The sequence below is a fragment of the Cnephaeus nilssonii genome (assembly GCF_951640355.1).
Source record: "Cnephaeus nilssonii genome assembly, chromosome: 10".
NCBI classification, from domain to species: Eukaryota; Metazoa; Chordata; class Mammalia; order Chiroptera; family Vespertilionidae; genus Cnephaeus; species Cnephaeus nilssonii.
Genome location: NC_137081.1, coordinates 47,892,786 through 47,912,569, shown reverse-complemented (window position 1 = coordinate 47,912,569; position 19,784 = coordinate 47,892,786). Strand labels below are relative to the sequence as shown.

Sequence of the window (19,784 nt, the reverse complement as noted above, 5' to 3'; positions counted from 1 at the left end):
GGAGGGAATTCCAATGAGCAGCCAGGCTGGGAACTGTCCTACAGAGCAGGCTCATTGAAGCACATGGCACAAGGTGGGAAGTGGAGAAATGAGTTCTCTGAATTCTACACATTAAGGGGAATTCATTTTACAGTGAAAAACACCATTTCCATTAAAAGCTCATTTTTAATCATTTTAATGGACACACTATATATAGTGTATACAAACTCAAAAAATCATATGCATGTTTGTAAGTTAGCCAAAAATATTTCCCCACCCCCACAAAGCGGTGTTTATGGAGCAACTGCTACAAGTATATGCTTCACCCCAGACTCTTCATCCTAACATCGGGGAGCCCTGGGACCAGACCACAAACAGAGGCCCATCTCTGCCATCATGGTCCACGTGTGACCTCAGCCTGAGGAAGATTTGGGCAGAATAATCTGAGAGGCCCTTTTGGCCTCCTGAGTTTTTCCTCTTAGACCTGTTTATTTAATACCATTCGAGTGCCACGCTAAGGATACTTGCACATAGCAATGCAAACCCTAAAACCAACAGCTGCGGCTCAGATCTGAGTTCTACTCCATGTGTCCACCACGGCATTCCTGACGGTGTTCAGCCCTGGCCTCGACCTTCAGCTTCACCTCTTCCCCCTAAAGGGGAACACAAATAGGTGTTTTGAACTAACTTGAAAGGGTAAAAGTTTTTCTTACTAAATCACCCTTGAGACATATTTTGTGTTTTTTCTAATTATAAGAATAGTGCATTTGGAAACTAGTACAGAAAATATTTTTTTAAAATGTATCTTGTTGAAAGTATGTCTCACTTTTTTCCCCATTGACCCCCTTCCACCTCACTCCCGCACCCTCTCTAGGCTTTCCCTGCACTACGTTCTGTACCCAGGGGTCATGTATATATGCCTATGAGTACTTGGATCTCTGGAATCAGGAATAACCAGTGTTAACACTGTGGAATATTTTCTTTTCATTACATTTTATCTGTTGTGGATAAAATGTTTGTACATTTGAAAATTAGAGTTCATATGGTGTACAATTTTTAATCTGATTTTCTTCACTTTTTGTTAAATTGAGGATTTTCCCATGTCATTTAGCTGTAAGACATGATTTTTTTTTCCCAATTTTTTTTATTAAGGTATTATATGTGTACATATCTTGCCATTGCCCCCCCCCACCCCACTCCCACATATGCCCTCACCCCCCAGAGTTTTGCGTCCATTGGTTATGCTTATATGCATGCATACAAGTCCTTTGATTGATCTCTTATCTCCCCCATCTCTCCCTAACCTTCCCCCTGTAATTTGACAGTCTGTTTGATGCTTTACTGTCTCTGTATCTATCTTTTTGTTCAATTTTATAATGTTCTTTACTATCCATAAATGAGTGAGATCATGTGGTATTTTTCTTTCATTGACTGACTTATTTCACTTAACATAATGTTCTCCAATTCCATCCAGGTTGCTGCAAATGTTGAGAATTCCTTCTTTTTTAAGGCAGCATAGTATTCCATTGTGTAGATGTACCACAGTTTTCTGATCCAGTCATCTGCTGACGGGCACCTAGGCTGTTTCCAAATCTTAGCTATGGTGAATTGTGCTGCTATGAACATAGGGGTGCATATATCCTTTCTGATTGGTGTTTCTAGTTTCTTCGGATATATTCCCAGGAGTGGGATTACTGGGTCAAATGGGAGTTCCATTTTCAGTTTTTTGAGGAAACTCCATACTGTTCTCCACAGTGGCTGCACCAATCTGCATTCCCACCAGCAGTGCACGAGGGTTCCTTTTTCTCCGCATCCTCGCCAACACTTGTCGTTTGTTGATTTGTTGATGATAGCCATTCTGACAGGTGTAAGATGGTACCGCATTGTTGTTTTGATTTGCATCTCTCGGATAATTAGTGACGTTGAGCATGTTTTCATGTGTCTCTTGGCCTTCCTTCTGTCTTCTTTTGAAAAGATTCTATTTAGGTCTGTTGCCCATTTTTTTATTGGATCATTTATCTTCCTTTTATTAAGTTGCATAAGCTGCCTGTAGTTGTTGGAGATTAAACCTTTATCAGTGATGCCATTTGCAAATATGTTCTCCCATGTAGTGGGCCTTCTTGTTGTTTTGTTGATGGTTTCTTTTGCTGTGAAAAAGCTTTTTATTTTTATGTAGTCCCATTTGTTAATTTTCTCTTTAGCTTCCACTGCCCTAGGAGCAGTGTCAGTGAAGAATTTCTTTTGGCATATGTCTGAGATTTTGCTGCCTGTGGATTGCTCTAGTATTTTTATGGTTTCCCGTCTTATGTTTAAGTCCTGTATCCATTTTGAGTTTATTTTTGTGTATGGCGTAAGTTGGTGATCAAGCTTCATTTTTTTGCATGTATCTGTCCAATTTTCCCAACACCATTTATTGAAGAGACTGTCTTTATTCCATTGTATGTTCATGCCTCCTTTGTCAAATATTAATTGAGCATAGTGGTTTGGGTCGATATCTGGATTCTCTATTCTGTTCCATTGATCTATATGTCTGTTCTTGTGCCAGTACCAGGCTGTTTTGAGAACAGTGGCTTTGTAATACAGCTTGAAATCTGGTATTGAGATCCCTCCTACTTTATTCTTCTTTCTCAGGATTGCTGTGGCTATTCGGGGTCTTTTTTTATTCCAGATGAATTTTTGGAGAGTTCTTTCAAGGTCTGTGAAATATGCCGTTGGTATTTTAATGGGGAGTGCATTGAATCTATAGATTGCTTTGGGTAGTATGGACATTTTAATGATGTTGATTCTACCAATCCATGAACATGGTATGTTCTTCCATCTGTTTACGTCTTCCTCTATCTCTTTTTTCAGTGTCCTGTAGTTTTCCGTGTATAGGTCTTTTACCTCCTTAGTTAAGTTTATTCCTAGGTATCTTAATTTTTTTGGCGCGATGGTAAATGGGATTGCCTTTTTAGTCTCTCTGTCTGTAAGTTCACTATTGGTGTATAGAAAGGCCATAGATTTCTTGGCGTTAATTTTGTATCCTGCTACATTGCCGAATTCATTTATTAAGTCTATTAGTTTTTTGACGGAGTCTTTCGGATTTTTTATGTACAATATCATGTCGTCTGCAAATAAAGACAGCTTTACTTGTTCTTTTCCAATTTGGATGCCTTTTATTTCTTCTTCTTGTCTAATTGCAATGGCTAATACTTCCAGTACTATGTCAAACAGGAGTGGTGAGAGTGGGCATCCCTGTCTTGTTCCTGTTCTTAGGGGAAATGTTTTTAGTTTTTGTCCATTGAGTATGATGTTTGCTGTGGGTTTATCATATATAGCTTTTATTATGTTGAGGTATGAGCCATCTATTCCCACCTTGTTGAGAGTTTTTATCAAGAAAGGGTGTTGGATTTTGTCAAATGCTTTTTCTGCATCAATTGATATGACTATGTGATTTTTATCTTTCAATTTGTTTATGTGATGTATCACGTTTATTGATTTGCAGATATTGTACCATCCTTGCATTCCTGGGATAAATCCTACTTGGTCATGGTGTATGATCTTTCTGATGTACTGCTGGAGCCGATTTGCTAGAATTTTGTTGAGGATTTTGGCATCTATGTTCATGAGGGATATTGGTCTGTAATTCTCTTTCATTGTGTTGTCTTTATCTGGTTTTGGTATTAGGGTGATGCTGGCTTCATAGAAGGAGCTTGGAAGTGTTCCTTCCACTTGAATTTTTTGGAATAGTCTGAGGAGGATAGGTTTTAGTTCTTCCTTGAATGTTTGGTAAAACTCTCCTGTGAAGCCATCAGGCCCCGGGCTTTTGTTTGCCGGAAGCTTTTTGATGACTGCTTCAATTTCGTCCATAGTTATTGGCCTATTGAGCTGTTTAGATTCTTCTTGATTGATTTTTGGAAGGTTATATTTTTCTAGGAATATGTCCATTTCCTCCAGGTTGTCCAGTTTGTTGGAATAGAGTTGTTCATAGTATTTTGTAACAATCCTTTGTATCTCAGCAGGGTCTGTTGTTATTTCACCTCTTTCATTTCTGATTTTGTTTATTTGGGTCCTCTCTCTTTGCTTCTTGGTGAGCCTGGCTAGAGGTCCATCAATCTTGTTTATCCTTTCAAAGAACCAGCTCTTGGTTTTGTTGATCTTATGTATTGTTTCTTTGGTCTCTATGTCATTTATCTCTGCTCTGATCTTTGTTATTTCCTTCCTTCTGGTTACACTGGGCTTTTCTTGCTGCGCTTTTTCTAGCTCTTTGAGTTGTAGGGTTAAGTAATTTATTACCATTGTTTCTTGTTTTTTGCAATAGGCTTGTAGAGCTATGAACTTCCCTCTCAAGACTGCTTTCGCTGTGTCCCATAGATTTTGGATTGTTGTGTTTTCATTGTCATTTGTTGCCATGATGTTTTTTATTTCTTCCTTGATCTCTCTGGTGACCCAGTCCTTGTTTAATAGCATGCTGTTTAGTCTCCATGTGTTTGATTTCTTTGGATTGTATTTATTGTAGTTGATTTCCAGTTTTATGCCACTGTGATCTGAGAAGATGCTTGATATAATTTCTATCTTCTTGAATTTGAAGAGATTTTGCCTGTGACCCAGCATATGGTCTATCTTTGAAAATGACCCATGTGCACTTGAGAAGAATGTATATTCTGTGGCTTTGGGGTGAAATGTTCTGAAGATGTCAATTAATTCCATCTGGTCTAGTGAGTCATTTAAGATTGCTGTTTCTTTGCTGATTTTTTGTTTAGAGGATTTGTCCAGTGGTGATAGTGGGGTATTAAAGTCTCCTACTATGATTGTATTGCTATTAATCTCTCCCTTGATATCCTCCAGGAGTTTTTTTATGTATTTGGGTGCTCCTATATTGGGAGCGTATATGTTTACCAGAATTATTTCTTCTTGTTGGATTTCTCCCTTTAGTATTATGAAGTGGCCTTCCTTATCTCTTGTTATGGCATTTACTTTGAGGTCTATTTTGTCAGATATAAGTATTGCTACCCCTGCTTTTTTTTCATTTCCATTTGCCTGAAAGATATTTTTCCATCCCTTCACTTTCAATCTGTGTGAGTCTCTTGTTCTGAGGTGGGTCTCTTGTAGACAGCATATACATGGGTCGTGTTTTTTTATCCATTCAGCTACTCGATGTCTTTTGATTGGAGCATTTAGTCCGTTTACATTTAAAGTTATTACTGAAAGGTATTTGTTTGCAGTCATATCTATTTTTGTGTCTGTATTCCTTCTTACCTGTTTATTTCTTCTTTTTACAGTATTCCCTTTAGCAATTCTTGCATTGCTGGTTTGGTGGTGATAAACTCCCTGAGGCTTTTTTTGTCTGCAAAGCTCCTGATTTCCCCTTCAATTTTGATTGATAGTCTTGCTGGATATAGTATTCTTGGATTCAGTCCTTTGCTTTGCAACACTTTGTATACCTCCTTCCATTCACTTCTAGCTTGTTGTGTTTCTGATGAGTAATCATTTGACAATCTGATGGGTGTTCCTTTGTAGGTAACTCTCTGTCTCTCTCTTGCCGCCTTTAGGATTCTCTCTTTATCATTTATATTTGCCATTGAAATTATGACATGTCTTGGTGTGGGTCTTTTGGGGTTGATCCTGCTTGGGACTCTCTTTACTTGTGTAACTTTTATCTTTCCCATATCCGGGAAGTTTTCTGTCATTATTTCTTCAAATAGATTTTCTAAACCCTGCTGCTCTTCTTGTCCTTCTGGCAGCCCTATTATACGCATGTTACTTCGTTTCATGTTGTCCCGAAGCTCCCTTAGGCTTTCCTCCTGCTTTTTAATTTTTTTCTCCAATTGCTGTTCAGCTTGAGCTTGTTTCTGTACCTGATCTTCTAACTCACTAATTCGGTCCTCTGCTTCTTGTAGTCTACTGTTGAAACTTTCCATGGTGTTTTTGATTGTAGCTATATCACTCTTCATTTCTTCCTGATTCTTGCATAAGTTGTTGATTTTCTCATCCATCCGTTGTATAAATTCCACGACCATTACTCTGAACTCCTTTTCGGTCATGTTGCAAGCTTCAGTTTCACTAATTTCCTTTCTTGGCGACTCCACATTTTCTTTCCTCTGTGAGATATTTCGTTTCCCCATTCTGGCTATTACCAGAAAGCTCAAGTTTCCGTTTGCGTGGACCTGGGCCGTGTGCTGTGGGGACTTCGCTCCACCCGAGTTTCACTGGAGTGCTCTGACACTAGGACGTGTGGCTGCCTTTGATTGGTGGGAACCAGACTTGCCCAGGGTCAGTGTCCCCAGTGTTCTGTGTGGTCTCGTGTGCACACTTGGAATCAGGGGCCCTGTCTGCACCACACTGTTGGTATGCGCCGAAAATGAGATCCTTAGGATGTGCCAGGAGTCAGAGTTTCCCTGTGTCTGCACCAAGACTCGAGTGTCAAAGTCTCTGTTGCCTTGTGAGGTTTCTCGTTGAGAATCAGGGTCCCTGTGTGTGCATGCTCCAACAATTGGGGTCGCTGGCTCTTAGTGTGAATGCGCTGTGAGTCAGGGATCCCCGGCAGCTGTGTCCGGCGTGCCAAATTCCCTGAAGTGGAGCTGCGTCCTGTGTGTGCTCTCTCTACTGAGCCAAACCGGCTAGAGCGCACATTCTTAAAATCCTGAAGGTGAGCTGATTCTGTGGTGCACTCTCCCAAAGTCCCGGAAGGGGGGCGGAGTCCGTCCTGCGCGCCAACTTCCCTGAAGGGAAGCCCTTCTGTGCACGCCCTAAGATTCCCAGAGGGGGGAGCTGTGACCCGCAAGCCAAATTCCCCGAAGGGGAGCCCTCTGTGCGCACTGACAGATTTCCCCGACCGGGAGCTGCTTCTGTCCCATGCTGCGCCAAATTCCCTAGAGGGGAGCGCGTCCCTGCGCAAAGCTCGGCAGCTTGGGCGAGGGGCGGGTCTATCAGTTACTGCGCTCTCGGCGCGCCTGTGAGCCTTCAGCAGCTTGGGGGAGGGGCGGGTCTATCAGTTACTATGGCGCTCGCGCGCCTGCTGGGAGTGGGGTAGGCACTTTGACTCACGGAATTCTGCTGAGAAGTCTGGATTCTTGTTTGTTGGTCTGAAGCTGTGATAGCAGTTCTCTGTGCCCAGTGGCTGCAGGGTCCTGGTTTGTGTCAGAAGCCTGTAAGACATGATTTTAATGTATGAACAGCATTCTACCATACAGACAGGCCTTTTGAACCATTTGGAGGTATTTGCGATTAGAAACAGTAGAGCATGAACATTCTTGAACTTACATTTTTTTTACAACTCATTTCTTTAAAGACAAAGGTAGATAACTTCAAAAGTAAATTTATGAGGAATTAAGAATCACTTTTAAATATTCTTGACACGTTTGGCCAAATTTTCTATAAAGAACTCACCAATTTACACTCTGACCAGCCACATATGAGTGTTGCTTTCACTTTATTTTTTTAAAATAAATATGTTGTTATTGATTTTAGAGAGAGAGGAAAGGAGAGTGATAGAAACATTGATGAGAGAGGAACATCAGTCGTCTGCCTCCTGCACGCCCCCTACTGGGGATCGAGCCTGCAGCCCAGGCACGTGTCCTGACCAGGAATCGATCCTGTGACCTCTTGGTTCATGGGTCGACACACAACCACTGAACCACACTGGCCCAGCTCACTCTGTCTTTTACAACAGCATTTTATCGTCTTTTTAATGTACAATTGATGATTTGATAGTTTAAATGTTCTCTTTTAATTTGTTAATTTGAACATGTGCAGACAAATAGAAAATTTGAAAAAATGCACTGAACACTCACAACCTCCTCCCCTGCATTCACCAGTGGCCAGCACCTGCAATGTCCATTCCCACACACATGTTTGCCAAGTCACCTCAAAGGATGCTGCGGACGTCATGACACTTGAGCCCCAAAAACTTGAGCACACATATCAAGTTGTTTTTCTAATTTTGTATTTAGTGGATTATAAGCACAGTGGGACATTTTATCCATGTTTTCATGAGCCATCTGCCATTTCTTCTGGGAAATGTCTTTTCATATCCTTTATCCATTTTTCCCTTGAGGAAGTGCTTTCCCCAGCATCTATGCTGTTTGAGTGACAGCTGCATCGATGCTCCCTGAACACCACTTAAACCTCCTGATAAGACCTGTACACTCAGGTCTCGAATGGTGTGCACGAAATTTCCTCTTTAATGTAAGGTATGGCCTTGGCTACTGCTGTTTCTGTCAGTAAGAGTAGAAGTCTTATATTCAGCTGGTTGACTGTAAACATCCTATTCATGATCAGGGACTATTGGAGAGAAGTAATGGAGGTCAAATGGATAAGCACAGTTGAACACACTACAACTAGCAGAAGCATAAAGAACATCTTGTCCTGTTAGTTAAATTATTTTTTGCTTTTTATTTTTTTAAATATATTTTTATTGATTTCAGAGAGAGGAAGGGAGAAGGAGAGACAGAAATATCAATGATGAGAGAGAATCATTGACTGACTGCCTCCTGCACACCCCCACTGGGGATAGAGCCCACAACCCGGGCATGTGCCCTGACTGGGAATCGAGCCATGACCTCCTGGTTCATTTGTCAACACTCAACCACTGAGCCGTGCCAGCTGGACTATTTTTTTTTTTTTTTTTTTTTTGCTTTTTGCTTTTTTGATAAAACCCCCAAGACACTCTGTAGACTGATTTTGACTATTCGAAGATGAGTTTTGCCAAATAAAACTGCCATCCTGAGCGTGAGCCAGTACTTTGACGGGTTTGCAATGGGGATTTCTGCAAAAGAAGTCATTGTCCCCCAGCTCCTGAATCCACATGCCTTCCCCGAGCAGCCTGTGCCGCATGACTGCTTGCCCTCTCTCACAACAAGGTGTTCATATGCCTTTCTTCCTCAGAGAATTGTTTGAATATGCACCTGCCCTGAGTCTGCCAGCAAATGGATCCCACCAGGCAGATTCCCAGCCCGGCAGCTAGAGCTGGAGAAAGCTTTCAAGGTTCAGGCCCTGAGCTTGGCACAGGGGCTTCCTTCTCCTAAGTTCCTAGGCGCAGCTATTTGTCTAGGGGCTTTAAAACACACACACACACACACACACACACACACACACATATTTTTATTGATTTCAGAGAAGAAGGGAGAGGGAGATAGAAACATCAATGATGAAAGAGAATCATTGATAGGCTGCCTCCTGCACGTCCCCCCCCCCCTGACCCCCCCCCCAACTGGGGACCGAGCACGTAACCCAGGCATGTGCCCTTGACCAGAATTGAACTCAGGATCTTTCAGTCCCCAGGCCGATGCTCTATCCACTGAGCAAAACCAGCTAGGGTGTGTCTAGGGGCTTTCTTTTCATTAGTGTAACATTTAATCCCAGAAATGGGTGGTATTAAATGCCACACTGAGTTTGTGCAGGGCCTGGCCTTGATTTAAGATACACACATGCACAGTGCCTTAGGGAAGAGGGTCCCCTATCTCTTTCCTCCTCCTCTCCATCTGCCCTCTTCCCATCTTTCCATCCTTCCCTTCATTTCCTCCCATCTCTCTTTCCCTCTCTCCATTCTCTTGTTTATTTCCCCTGCTCTTCAAGACAAGATTGTAGGGATTGTATCATAGTTTGCACAAGCTGTCTTGTATCCTGCAAAATACATTTCTTTCACAAGATCACGAAATAAGAAAATAACAGAAGGAGAGTGCAGAAGCCAGGCCAGTTTTACAGTTCTTAGGCCAGTTATTAAGCACAAAATATTGGGAACTCAGACAAAAGCAGTTCCAAACATGCCAACAAACCGGCATTCCAGGGACAAGAGTGGTCAAGTGTGCTTCTCATGTGTGTTTAAGTGGCCCCCTCTGTCCTCTCCGAATCCCCACACCCAGAAAGAGTGGCTCCCTGTGTTCAAATGGAATCAGAGCATCTGTTTTTGGAGTGAGCAGTGTGAGCCGGGCAGGGACGTCACTACCACGGGTGGGCCCCCATTTCCCTGAGCGCTCCCTCCTCACAATGCCCAGGAAGCCACACCATCTCCCACTCCCCTCGGGGGGCAGAGGGCAGCAGCTGCTGTGACCCCAGACAAGTGTAGCCAGTTGCTGCCTCCACATCAGAGCAGGAAGCTGGGACTTTGAGGAGAACCACATCTGGCCAAGCCACGCTGCCCCTCTGTGGCTCTGAGACTCAGGGGAGGTGGCTTTTGGGAAAGCTGTTTGGCTCAGTGAAAATCGGCTGTCCTCTTTGACCCAGTGAAGACCTTTCTTGGCTTTTCTTGGTTCTTGCCTATGTATCATTCTCAGGTGTTCTTCTCAAATTCAAACGTAAACCAATATGTATTTATGTGATCCTATACATATTAGAGATAAATATTATAGAAATTTTATAGAACATGGGAAAACGAAGAAGAAAAAAGTTATCCCAATCCCATAGTTCTGAGATTACCTCTATTCATAGTTTGTCTTTGTTTCTAACATTTCATATGCTCAAAGTTACATCTTTTCCTTTACCAAAATGAGATCATTCTGTACATATTGGTTTTGTTTTGTTTTGTTGTTTTTTAAATATTTTTATTGATTTCAGAGAGGAAGGGAGAGGGGGAGAGAGATAGAAACATCAGTGATGAGAGAGATCATTGATTGGCTGCCTCTCGCATGTCCCCTACTGGTGATCCAGGCTGCAATCCGGGCATGTGCCCTGACCAGGAATTGAACGGTGACCTCCTGGTTCATAGGTCAATGCTCAACCACTGAGCCACACCGGCTGGGCTGTACATATTGTTTTATAGCTTTGCTTTTCTCATTTAACATTATACTGTAAGCATTTTCTCATTTTATTAAATAGTTATCTATAACATAATTATAGGGACTACAGCATTAACCATCTTATGAAAAAGGCTGTTTATTTATCAGTGCCCTATTTTTGGACATTATTTAGGATGTTTACAATGATTTGCTATCCTCTCTAATAAAACGGTAATATGCAAATTAACCATCACTCCGCTACATAAGCCACGCCCACCAGCCAAGCCACGCCCACCAGCCAATCAGGGCAAGTATGCAAATTAACCCCAATCCAAGATGGCTACAGCCACAGTGAGCAAGGTTTCCCAGGTAACAGAGCAAGCCAAGCTTTCCATAGCCGTTGCAGGCCTAAGCCTCCACTCAAGCTACAAAGTTTCAATTATAGAAGGTAAACAAATTCAAACAAATGGCGGCAGAATGGAGCTTGAGAGAGCAGGCCAGGGTTGCCGGCGGCAACAGGGGAAGCAAAGCTTTCCACACACCCTGGCTGGGCCCACCCGCTTAAGGCAACAAAGTTTCAATTATAACCCCAACACAAATGGCTTTGGGCCTCGGAGGGAGCCCCAGGCTTGGCTCTGCTCCAGGCTACAAAGTTTCAATTGTAGAAGGAAAATAAATTCCAGATACCAGGGCCTCCCCTTGGGTTGCCAAGGGGCGTGGCCAGCCTGCAAACCACCACAGGCCCCTCGCTCAGGCCGCCCCACGCCCCAAGGGAACTCCACCCTGATCCGGGACACCCTTCAGGGCAAACCAGCTGGCCCCCACCCCTGTACCAGGCCTCTATCCTATCTAATAAAAGAGTACTATGCAGATTGATCATCACTGCAACACACAATATAGCTGCCCCCATGTGGTCAAAGATCCTGCCCCCATGTGGACACAAGATGGCCACTACAAGATGGCCAGCAGGAGAGGGCAGTTGGGAGGCACCCAGCCTGCAAGGGAGGGCAGTTGGGAGGCACCCGGCCTGCAAGGGAGGGCAGTTGAGAGGGACCAGGCTTGCAAGGGAGGGCAGTTGGGGGCAAACAGGCTGGCAGGGGAGCAGTTAAGTATCAACCAGGCTGGCAGCGGAGTGGTTAGGGGGTGATCAGGCTGGCAGGCAGAGGAGGTTAGGGGCAATCAGGAAGGCAAGCAGGCAAGCAGTTGGGAGCCAGCAGTCCTGGATTGTGAGAGGGATGTCCGACTTCCCAATCCTGGTGGGATCGGGCCTAAACGGGCAGTCGCACATCCCTCCAGGAGTCTCAGATTAGAGAGGGTACAGGCTGGGCTGAAGGACAACCCCCCGCCGTGCACGAATTTCGTGCACCGGGCTTCTAGTTATAAATAATATCCATATGAATATCCTTGTGGCTAAATCTTTTTATAACTTCCTTATTAGTTCCTTAGGACAAATGCTTGAAAAGCAAAGACCATTCAAAAGCTCTGAGGTAAAGAACATCCTAATTTGACCACAAAGCAAATTTTTCTTTTTAAGGGACCCTCCCTGGTGTTACACGGTGCTCCTCAGAGTGGCATCTGACCCTAACTCTTGACTCTCTTTGGATACTTGATGTGAATCGCATTATTGCTATGGTTTTTATACAGATTATTCCAGAAATACACAACCCAAGGCTCAGAGTGAGGTCTTCGGTGGCGGCAGAGGGGAGAAGGGGCACAGGCAAAGTTTGTGTTTGCTGTGGGCCGTGGTCTTATCATAAACATCCGCTGAAAGTGAGACTGTTCATCTAGCTTTACATAGTAAAGGTAATCAGGTTGAACTTTGAGTGGACAGTCATGTTAAGGATGAAGAAATTAAGCACTGGTTGTAGCTTTCCGAATCAGATGCCGTTGAATAGCTTTTTGCACTGAGCTGTATGATAGTATGAGACTTCCTGAGCCCTGAGGCTTACGGGCAAAGCAGATGTCACATGGATGCTTAGAATATGAATGAGTAAGGCCTTAAATATCATCTTAAAATGAGACTGTGGGGTTTTTTGCTTTAAAAAATACTGTAAACTTTTCTGCGTGAATGTTTGCATTTCTTCCTCCCCCTGCCTTGTATAGCCTGTGTAATAATTCTGTGATCATCAAATTTAAGAGGAAGCATCCATAAAATGGAAGCATGAAAGAAAATAACTATAGGGCATAATCAGCTTAAATTCTTATGATTCATTAAACGTCCATTAAAATAACCCATCAAGGCTCAGCCCTTGGGGGTGGTAACCACAGCATCTGCAGGTCACCAGTGAACTGCACGGAGCTCAGCTTTGCCCTGCAGGCATCCATTTCTTTCTAGAATCCTGCAGGAAGAAAGATGTGTGGACTAGAGCCTTTCATTCCATTGTTAGGATTCTTAGAAGGCAAGGTGTAACCTGAAGATCAAGTGATTTCCGTGCTGGGACCAACTGTGGCAGAAGGCAGAACAGACCTAGTGGAACACTCCTTGTACATGGGTGGTGTGCCATCTAGTGGTTAAGTGAGCCCAGCATTCAGGAAAAGGAAAATGGTCCTTTCTGGTGTCTGTACCTCTCAGGTCTCCACCACTTTATTTGAGCAGCTGTAGGAGGGTTGATGCTACAATCTAACTATTATTTGGTGGGTCTGTTTTCTTAGGAGCCATGTTGATCACAGAGTATTGGGGGAAGGACCCTGATAGAGTAATTATGCAAACCAGAAATTGCACACTGGCAGTGTTTGGCCCACAGAGCGCTTGATTCCATTTTATTTTATTGAGGCTTAATTCACATATACAGTGTAGTGAACAAATCTTCAGTGTACAGCCTGCTACATTTTTACCTTTTTAAATATTATATTTGTATCTCCATGTAATCACCACCCAGATCAAGCTCTAGGATATTTCCAGCATCCCATAGCCTCCCTCATTGCTCCTCCCCAAAGCCCCCCCTCAGAATAACCACTATTCAGAACTCTGTTTTGCAATGGCATCATTAAGGTACATAATTCTTTTTTTTAATATATATATTTTATTGATTTTTTACAGAGAGGAAGGAATAGGGATAGAGAGTTAGAAACATCGATGAGAGAGAATCATCAATCAGCTGCCTCCTGCACACCCCTTACTGGGGATGTGCCCGCAACCAAGGTACATGCCCTTGACCGGAATCGAACCTGGGACCCTTCAGTCCACAGGCCGACGCTCTATCCACTGAGCCAAACTGGTTAGGGCAAGGTACATACTCCTAACCCTAACCTCTGAGAAAGGACAAAATTCTATAATCACCATTTTAATATTTTGCCCAAAAAAAAAAAAAACACCACAAAAAGGTACAGCTATATCCATAATATGGCTTTAAAAAAGACCCTATTTCCTGGGTTCATTTCAGAGTCCAGGTGACATAATGATCTCTCTTTCCAAGTCTCAATTCCTAAAACATTGTTTTTCTCCCCAAGCTTCTCACTAAGAGATATATCCATCAGTGCACTGATTAAATTTTCCCAAGTGTCTCTGCAGGCAGCCAACTCAATTTTCAAAGAAATCCCATTACTTTTGAGCTGCATCTCAGAGGCACCACAGATTGTCATGGCAAAGCCCATGCATTCTGATGCAGCATTGCAGAAATTAATGTGGTGCCATGTCACTAGTGACTGCATGACACCCTGTTCCAATTAAGTCAAGCAGATCATTATGGTGAGGAAGGTGCTCAAGCTATAATCCAGCAAAGGCTGATCCATAATGAATAGCATAACAAAGACATTGTTGCTATTTCAACAGGACCTCTTTCTGTTCAAATTAAACTAATTTCTCTCTGATGTCCAAATGAATAGTATGTCAAGAAGCAGAGGTAGTTCTGAAGTACAATTACTGTTATAATAAACAAGGCAAGAATATAGGCATTATCCTGACATTACCTTTTATAAATAACTTGTATTTTTTTCTAATTATTTGGCATGGATTTGGAAAATAGAAGAATGTAAAGAGGAAAATATATATAATCTCTAATTCATCAAAGAAAGTCTATAATGGTTTTGATTAATTCCTTTCAGGGAAGTATTATTCCCTCTTTTGCATGTATATGTGCATGTGTATTTCATAGAGTTGATGATATGTATTTGTCTCTATAATTAGAAACTCTTAACATGCTTTCATAATTTCTGTAGTAAGAATGAAAACTAATTTTTTACCATTTCCTGATATTGGAAATTTTGATTGTTTGCTGTTTTTAAAATAGTTACAAAGATTTAACATCTACATATTTGAAATGAAGTCTTTGACTTTCTACCATACTCACTGGCCAGAACTTCCAGAATAATGTTAAATAATAATGGTGATGTTGGCTATTTGTGGTTTGTTCCTGATTATGAAGGCAAAAAAAATTGATGTTTCTTAAATATGATGACAGCTGCTGATTTGAGTTGCTTAAAAGTCATATTTAAATAAGTCCTTTGAGTCCTAAGTTTCAAATATCAATAATGTAGAATTGAACATTACCATATGTCTTTCACTGCTATTGAAATGATTAGGTCTCTACCAATTTGGTCTATGGATATATGATGCATTATATTAGTAGATTTCCTAATGTTGGTCCCCCTCTACCAAAATGAATACTACTATAGCATAGGGTAATAAACTTTCAATGAATTGTCAAAGTCAATTCCATACTGTTATTTTAGGATTTTAATATCTATGTTTATTGTTCTTGAGAAACAACTGGTGTGGCAGGGTTATTTAGAGATACACTCTGTTCCTCTTATTCTGGCCTATACAGGCAGGTTGCTGAAACTGGGGACAGGGAACCTATTTATGCCTATTATTCATTCTTTTTTCTTTACATGTTATCCCAACTGCAATAAGTGAGGCTTTTTATTTTGTGGATTCATAAAGTACTTTTCTTAACCTCTCTTAAAGCACTCATTATACTCTTTCTTTTATGAAAATTCTCTGGATATCTACCTTCTGTTCTTGTATGAGTGGTTCGTGTCTTATATTCAAGAGTTTTTCAATCCCTCCCCCTTAGCCACTAAGTGTGGTCCACCTAACCTCTCCTGTAAGGTCCCAGCAAAGCACTGCAATGGCAGGGAGGGGAATACACTTAGATGAGTAGTATCAACACTTTTAGATTGCCAAACCAGCCCTACAGTTAACGAAGGAGGAAAGTAAGGAAGTAAGAGGGATACCAAAATTCGGTGGTTATGTTCTTCTCTGAGTCCAGAAGGCAGGAGTTAACTTCCAAAGTCTTAGGAGCAGACACAGCAGGGATGAGAGCCAAACCCTGAAACCAGCTCTCATGCACCTGCCTAGGTGGCTGCCCCATTTTGCCTACCTTGAGTACATGCTTTTAAAACTAAGTACATTCATTATATTCCAATAATCTTTTAAAATCCTTCCAATACTCATCTCAGGACATCACTTCAAAAATGATATATTTCAATTGTAAATTCTTTCCCACGGGAAAGCTGGCAAAATTAAGAACCCTCCAGGGGCTTCCCTACTAGACTATAAACCACTTGAGGACAGGATTTAGTTCTTCAGTATATTCTAGCTCCCACTGTACTATGCATGCGATTTAAACGTAGCTAGTGTTTTGGGAATTAATTTACTCTTTTTTATTGCAGCAATGTTATTGAGTAGTATTCCTCACTTATTTGAAGACCAAAAGCAATTTCAAAAGCCTTTTAGCAAGCAAAGGTAGAATTACAACTAAAAACTTAACGGAAATTCATGGAAGAAATTATGACAAAAGTAAAAGGGGGAGCATAAGCACACCATTCATACTGGAATCAAAGTGAATGTTTGCCACCAGGGGAAGAGTTCAGGTGATGACTCTTTGAAATACCTGGTCAGCTTTTCAGGCAGGGAGTGGTTAGTGGATATTGTTGACTTGCTGCTTCTGTGCAGGTATTAGAATTTCTTTGAAGGCAAAGTGAAAAGTTGTGTTCAATGATACCTTTCTCCTTTTCCTTAGGGTGTTAAATTCCACGCTATTTGAAAGTTGGGAGATTGTTGGACCTTATCCTTCCTGGTGGGTTTTTAACCTGCTGCTGTTGCTGATACAAGGCTTGAACTGCTTCTGGTCTTACTTGATCGTAAAAATAGCTTGCAAAGCTATTTCAAGAGGCAAGGTAAGTAAAATTCACCATTTCTAATATGTTCCAGATAATTACATTTCTTGGTTGCTCTGAATCAGTGAGAACATTATTTATTATTTCAAATGTCCTCAAAACTGATTTTTTTTTCAAAATTTAGCATAACCTCCTAGAAACACAAACTAAATTTTTATTTATTGTCTTCTGTTTAGTTCATTTTTTGAGTTGTAGCATTGCTGTACTGAAGATGATTCTCAGTGTTCTGCATTTATAATTTTAAATTTAATGATAATATTATTTGTTGTATTCTTTCTTTCCCTCTCTCTGTCTCCCTGGCCCTTTTCTGGTTGTACTTATGCTGAACAGAAATTGAATAACTTCTTTATTTTTCTGAGAAAGTTGCTTGATGCAATATGCCCATTTATGCCTTTTCCAATGAAACTTAGTTGAATCTCTTTGGTTAAAAAATGGACTCATGAGGCTGATTTGAATGAAGCTTCTTGAGCCTCAACCCCTCTATGCAGAGCAGTGACTTTTCTAGAATGTTCTCTATGACATTTTCTTATTTTCGTTGTTTGTTCTCTTCTGCCACCCTGGAAGGCTGGGAAGTGGAACCCTTTACATGTAAGTTTCTCACAAGTCCCTCTCTGTCCTTGTCCTGGGTGCCACATTAGCCTGCCTGTTGGAGGGGCACTCAGAAGCTTTTGTTTCCATGCATATTGTTCCGTCTAGTCTGTTGGCACTGGCTGGAGGCTCTAACTGAGTATGGCTCCCACCAGCTGCGAAGGGACACTGGGAACAGCTCGGTTAATGCCCTTGTGAATGAGCTTGCATTCTGCTAAACTTTGCATGATCCCACAGAGAAGGAGAAGAATTTTTTTCATTAGTGATTAACATGTTGGCTAAAAGGCAGAAATAGACCTAAAGTGAAGTAGGAGAAAGAGAACTACATTGGGGAGAGGAAACACGGTCCAGCATCGAGTACTGAGTCAGCTCTTATTATAGAAATCCAAAATATTTTTATCAATACTTTATTTAGAAGTGGAAAGTGTTTTGTTTTTTCCCCTCTGTGACCTCTTATTCTTTAAAGTAAGTATGTATTTCTGTTTTTTAAAAATGCTCTTTTCTTATTTGGATACAAATTAATTCCACATACACAATGCTGTCAGTAGGATAACATTAACTGAAGATATAAGGATGCTGTGGACTAGATCACTTATGTCCTCACTGCATTGCTGTTTCCACCACATATATTGTCTTCTCTCCAGCTTATTCCTCAACTTTATGAAGAGACAGTCATTAATTTTATTCCAGAGCTCAGGCTTCATAATATTTTAATTGCCATTACTGCTCACTTAGGACAGTATGATTCATGGCCATAGGTTATGGACTCACTTATTTGTGGTTTATTTTGAGACATTCTAAATTGTTCCTTTCTTTGATGGCAACATAACTATAGATTTTCCCCCAAAATGCAATTAAAAATAATCTTACTAATCATGCAAATGTAAATTAATCACTCTCTGAAACTAGTTTTCTTTCCTATTAGCAGCTTAATTTATGGCTAATGGATTTCTAAATGTAGTGGAGCCCTACTATAGTGCCGTCTTTGTGACCCGTGTTTCTTTAAGTTAAAGTATCCTTATAATCTAGTTGTTTTGATGTTTCAGTATCTTAATCTTCTTGGAGATGGTCCTTGTGAGTTTAGCCTCATCTCAAGGGGCATTGGAGTACGGTCCATTTTTACACTATTTACTCAGCCATTTCTGATCCCTTCCCACTAACAGAGGTGATGTTCTCTCAGTGCCAGTGGTTCTCCACTTGGAGGGGCACTCGTGGTCTAGTACATTCTCCAAATAGAAAGGTACCTTAAAGAGGCCACTGTGACACAGAAATCCATCTACATTCCTTGATAACTCACTTTGTCACCCAATTGTATATCCAGGGTTCTCGAGTTGGGGAGTAATGGTGGTACAAAGGACGTGACGTGAAAAGTCCCCCAGTTAATTCTGATATATTTCCCAGGAGACCTAGCCAACCTCCCCAATCCAGCTCCTAGAGAATCACAGGTGACTAGACTAGGGAAATTTCTATGAAGCCAGGCCACCAGGTCCCTATGGCCACTCCACTTAGAAAGTAAGTAAATGGTGCTATTTATTACTCAAAGGTCTTAAGGCCTTTGGTGTAAAATGCTTACCATAATTTAGACTTACAGAGTAGGAGGTTATTATTTTAATATTAAAAGAAGTACAGTATTTCCTTAATTTCTCCCTAAATTAAGTCCTTGCTAGATAGATTTGTTTTTCATTCTTTACGGTAATGTATAGATTTATATCTGGTTTTTATATGACCATTCTCATTACCTAATGGAGGATTGAAAAGCCCTGGAATAATGGGAACCAGTTCATGCTGATTCACTCAGTCAATTTTCTTTGGGAAATATTTAAAACTAAACTTCACCCCCAGGTTCTCAAAATGCCTCCTACTGCCATTATGTATTATCTACACTAATAAAAGAGAAACATGCAAATTGACCATACCTCCGCTATGCCCACAAGCCATGCCCACCAGCCAGTCAGGAGCGAGTATGCAAATTAACCCAACCAAGATGGCTGCAGCCACGGAGGCTTGGGTTTCCCCGGCAATGGAGGAAGCCAAGCTTCCCGCCCACTCTGGCCGGCCCTGGCCTCCGCTCAAGGCTACAAAGTTTCAATTATAGAAGATAAATAAATCCCAGGTACCAGGGCCTCTGCTTGGGTCGCTAGGGGGCGTGGCTGGCCTGCAAACTACCACAGGCCCCTCGCCCAGGCCACCCCATTCCCCAAGGAAACCCCCACCCTGATCCAGGACACCCTTCAGGGCAGATCAGCTGGCCCCCACCTGTGCACCAGGCCTCTATCCTATCTAATAAAAGAGTAATATGCAAATTGACTATCACTCCAACACACAAGATGGCTGCCCCCATGTGGACACAAGGTGGCTGCCACAATATGGCCAGCAGGGGAGGGCAGTTGGGAGGGACCAGGC

At 41.7% G+C, this 19,784-nt stretch overlaps 1 protein-coding gene across 1 annotated transcript in view; it reads left to right on the top strand.

Annotated features, from left to right (window-relative positions):
- The window catches only part of CERS6 (ceramide synthase 6), a 263,770-nt gene that overhangs the window by 236,836 nt on the left and 7,150 nt on the right, over positions 1-19,784 (top strand). Inside the window, exon 9 of the mRNA XM_079782839.1 lies at positions 16,637-16,793. Within this exon, the coding sequence (XP_079638965.1) occupies positions 16,637-16,793 (157 nt within the window). The remainder of the gene's footprint in view (positions 1-16,636; positions 16,794-19,784) is intronic.